Genomic DNA, 4969 nt, shown 5'->3' on the forward strand with positions numbered 1-4969 from the left:
ATGGCGGAGTGAGTAGACAGAGTCGGGAGACAGAGGAGACAGTGTCTGGTTGGTTGTAGTTAATGAGGATTGTGCGGGCGGCGGTAAGCCGAAAACGGGGGAGCAAGAATAATAATTCATGACAGTACTTGGGAGAAATTTTTTACCTTTTTTTTTTTTTCTGCCTTTTTCTTTTTACGAATCGGGTTAGTTTACTGAATTCATCTAAGAATAATATTACCGGAGAATCGACTGTATCACTTACATGCAGGTATTATCATCTCGAATATTATCGTATGTTCTCTCTAAAATCGGTGATCGTTCTTCATTTAGATTCTATTACTTCTTATTGCATCTCTTATGTTGTTATATTGGACGAAATGTATATATTTTCACACTCAAGCTTTAAGTAGACCATGCCCATCAATCATCGTGACCCGGTACTGATGCAAATCTAGTCGAATTCTTCTAAATTGAGGCCATGCATGCATCATGCGATAATATATATAGCAGTGAACATGTGTCGGAGTTATAAGATTGCCTACGAGTCGAGAATCGGTCGCTTTTCTGAAGTGTTTCCAAGTGTGTACGTATGTTGTGCTATTTATTTCTCTATGTGGTCTAAGCTAGGACCCCTTTAGTGGATATATAGTCAAGTTTCAAAGATTAGGTCGAGGGATTGCTTTCGGGAGTGTACTGAAACTTTGGAAACATTCACCAGAATGGATGTAAATTGTTCACGGATATATGTTTGATTAGCCCCAATAATTTATTCGTAGCCTACTATAATATAATCAGGGCAGCTCATATAAGCTAAAATAAACTCTGAATCAGTATTGATCGATAAAATCAATACCGTGCGGAAATCGCACTACAATGGCATAACTCGTGAAACGATAACTTCTTATAGATATTGCGGAAACGAATTTTTTCTTTACGTAAATACAACCTCAGCATAAGGTGAATCCATCCCATTCCATTCCATAGGATGGATTGAAGTTTCGCGTTGGGACAAGACAATGAGATAAAAGGCGTGGCTGGCTGGCGGGGCAGGTAAAGGCCGGCGACTTCAATGACAGTACAATGTACAGAGCTAGGGGTAAGGGGTCGAGTCCTTTCATGCTCCCCCCCTCTGACCTTCCCCGACCAAAGCCATTAATTAGTAGGTCTCACATTCCTCATGAGCCCCTCCATCTTCATGCTTAGCCACCCCTTTTTTCGATGTCCTAGAGCTGTTGTCGGTCTCCTTAAAGGATCTGTTCTCGTGAGCCATCGAATCAATTTATTAACGAGATTTACATCATAAAAAGTTAATCTGACGTTGCATAATCAGAATTCACATTATATAATTTCATTTCATGGGTTAGCTTCCATTATTGCCTTCGGACACAAAAATAGGCATGCTTCCTAAGTTGAAAGATATTGGCATAGTGTAGATCCCTAGCCCTAGGTGAAGACTTTAGGCCCCACTTTCCTGTTTCTCCTGTTCAATCCAATGCCCCTTTCTTTGTCCTTTCTTGAATGCTTGGTTCCAGCTCCATATTTGCTTACATCCACGCAGTACCAAGATTACAATCCCAAAAAAATATACATGTATATATATAAATATATATTGAGGAGGCTACAGAAAGTTGGCAACACTCTGTTCGAAATGCAATGAAAACGATTAAACACAAAATGAAGATCCAGTGAATGTAGATGAGCTAATATCTTTCGGATGAGAATTAGTTTGTTGTGTCCAACAAAATCCTAGATTATTAGTTACAAAAAAAGAAAAAAGAACGTTGAAGTTTACTGACTGGTTAGTTGTGGATAGGGTGAAGTTGATTTTGCTTTCAATTTATAGCTCCCGATAACTTAAAAAAGGACTAGAAAATGAGTATTTAGGCATCATACTAACAGCCTCATCGTTGAATTGTGGGTTATTCGGGATGGCCCTAGTTATTTGCAACCTAAGCATATACTAACTTACTCGTAGATCGCAGAGTTTACAGTGTGGCATAGCTATGGAGAAGGTAACTCAATAGCGACTATTTTAGAAACACAAGGTAGAGATGGATCGTAATTCGACCTTCTTCCTGTGGAGGTAGCTCACTTGACATTATCGAACTTTTTTTCGGTGAGTAATGTTACCGGATATTTTGGAAATGTCTACCAAGCGTCTCGTTTGGCCCAGTACTGGTCGAATATGATGGGAAACTGAATTGCTTTTATTTTTAAGAAAGAAAACGAGAAAGTATATGGTGGAAAAAATGACTTTATATACCATAAAAGTAAGTAGCTTATTGAGAAGAATAATTCTTCCCTTGTAAATGAAAGTCTCCTATCCTTAAAAATCATCGGTCATACGACTACACAGTAGGATAGTCCGCCTTGTTTAGTTAGGTTATGACTATATAAATATATCGCAAGTCCAAGGCGAACCAACACGAGTCATATCGTATAGATTTAATCTAAACATTTTTTTAATTAAATAAGAATCTAAATTTATGTATACCAACCCGAGGAATTATTATACCATGCACAGAGGTATATGATCTGATCTGGTAATGAACAAATAAAACTAAAGAAGCAGGTGAGGCCTTCTGAGTTCATGAGGGACCTAAGCACAAAGTCACGGATCAACTAACAATGATCCATAACCCAACAACTTCCCTCCCGTTGGATCAATTCTCAGTTCGGGTTTGACTTTCAGTCAATGACTTCCGAATTTGGCATATTGCATCATATGCATATGTGATGCAATAAGCAATAAGAAGTACGATCGAATCGGTTGAATAAATTAGTACATATGTCTCGGAGTTTATAAGACTTGAGATGCAAGCAAACATACGGTGGTTGAGGTCTAAACCATTTAATTAGGTTCAAAGATCAGCAGTCCCCCGCAAATCGACGTCAAGCAGAAGGGGTTTCTTGATCATTACACAAGTCCGTACGTCTTCGTGATTGAGACTAACTAGCCCTTACAACAGTGTCTGGCACGATCAAATACGCTCAAACACAAAGCCGATATAACGTAAATGCGAAGATAACACGATCAACACAGAAAAATGGTAGCCCCGCTCGGACTAAAGCATGCCTAGAGTAAACTGTCTCTGCAGTTCTTCTATCATCTCTGTGAAGGGAAGGGATTGAACCCAGAGAGCACCATCTTCTCGAGTGGCCAGAATAGAGGGCTCGGGAGATTGTCCCAGTCGTACCAGTCCCAACCGAAGCACTTGTCGGGCTCTAGATTCTGAGGCACGTGTTCTCCATCATCAGCTAACACTGCCCGCATGAAGATGGTGACATAGTGGGAGGGACTGGGCTCCTGTGCGAAGACATTGTTCGTGACTGTGAGGAACTCCGTTCCGTCAATCTCCAGCCCGGTCTCCTCCTTCACTTCCCTCACAGCACACTCCTCAAAGCTCTCCCCTGGGACCGGCAAGAAAGAAACCGTGTAGATACGATCAGACACAGTTGTTCACTAAGTTTATAAGGTAAGGTAACATTCACCAGCACCAAGATGATCACAGAGGCGGTATTGGGGAAAACTTTCCCCAGAACTAAACCAGCTTTTCTGGAATGTTAAGCTGATTAGACCCGAGCAGTATGCATTCGTAGACACGTTAAGAGTAAAGCATGAATGCACGGTGGGTGCGAACGGTAGGCATTTCCATGGGCTGAAACTCAAAAGTCGGGGCAATTGTATTGTGCCTTGTGGAATGTTTTCTTAATCTGTTTTTCCTTTTTCCCATCCAAAAAACAATGACAAATTTCATCATTTAATTAGAGAAATGATGAAATTGACAAAGCCGGAGGAAAATAAGGCACTATCGCATCATTTTCTGCAGATTGCAAGAAACTTTGGTAACGGTAATCGAACTTGGAATGATGATGATACTGATATGCAGGACAGAACTACGAATCCGTATCACGGGCACAGCTCCGGAGGAGCAGTTGGTTGCTAACTCATACAGATTCAGCACGAGAAAATGGATATATCAGAAGAAAAGGAATTGCTTGACAAGAACCGAATTGTGAAGTATTTAACGTAAATCTACGAAGAACAAGGTAAATGTTACTTCAGGGACGTATCGCGAAACCGACTCAGGCTTGGAACAAATTCGATCAACTGTGATGCTTAAAACTTACATAGAATGAAAACCATGAACTACAGAAGAAGACAGTCCTAGTGTTCCTCTTTTTCTTTGACCAAAACTCTCTCTCTCTCTCTTTTTTCCCTGTCTTCCTTTTGAAAATTAAAGAGAAAATGTTTTCCCAATCCCAAGTAGCAAATTTCTTCGTGACGAACATCTCCGCAGGATCGATTAGCAATATGGAAAAACAAAAAAAAAATATTAATGTAGAGAGAGAGAGAGAGAGACCAAACTCGAGGTGGCCGCCGGGGAGAGCAAAGGTGGCGTGGCAGGCGCGGGCGGAGCGACGGCGGCCGAGGAGCACAGTCTTTCCCTTCAGCAGGAAGACTACCACTGCAACTCGGGGCACCGGCGTTGATCCGATCTCCATCTCCTTGCCCACTCTGGCTCTGCTGCGGGCGGCGGCCCTATTTCGGGTCTTTATTCATTTGGACTCTTTGACCTTTTGACCAATAGTCAGTACAGTACAGTACAGTACAGTAGGGGTGTAAACAGTGGGAATGGGTGGGATTTCCTAAAATTTTTGGGTCGCCATTTAGTTCGGATCAGTTTTTTTAGAGAAAAAATCATCCGAAGTCCATTTGATTATATAAAAAATCGATCGCCCATTAACTTTGATTTTTTTGGGTGGTTTTTCAGGGACCGAAAAAAACAAAGAGAGTACTTATTGGCCCTGTTTGTTTTCAAAGAATTTGATTTTAACTTTAACTTTAACTTTAACTCAACACACTACATAACAAAAACACACGTTTCTCAAGTCAAATTTATAACTACATCTTATTTGTCATTTTCCACAATCAAAATCAAAATCAAAATCAAAGTAACTTTAACTCTGAATCCAAACGGTCCGT

At 40.6% G+C, this 4969-nt stretch overlaps 1 protein-coding gene across 1 annotated transcript; it reads right to left on the bottom strand.

The window, feature by feature from the left end:
* Nucleotides 1–2797: 2797 nt before the first annotated feature.
* On the bottom strand, nucleotides 2798–4557 carry LOC116198545 (nudix hydrolase 1). Its single transcript, XM_031528714.1, has 2 exons — nucleotides 4347–4557; nucleotides 2798–3393 (listed from the first exon to the last, which is right to left on the bottom strand). The coding sequence occupies exons 1-2, from the start codon at nucleotides 4486–4488 to the stop codon at nucleotides 3089–3091; spliced, it is 447 nt and encodes a 148-aa protein (XP_031384574.1). The 5' UTR covers nucleotides 4489–4557; the 3' UTR covers nucleotides 2798–3088.
* Nucleotides 4558–4969: the final 412 nt, after the last annotated feature.

Source organism: Punica granatum, chromosome 3 (genome assembly GCF_007655135.1).
Source record: "Punica granatum isolate Tunisia-2019 chromosome 3, ASM765513v2, whole genome shotgun sequence".
NCBI lineage: Eukaryota > Viridiplantae > Streptophyta > Magnoliopsida > Myrtales > Lythraceae > Punica > Punica granatum.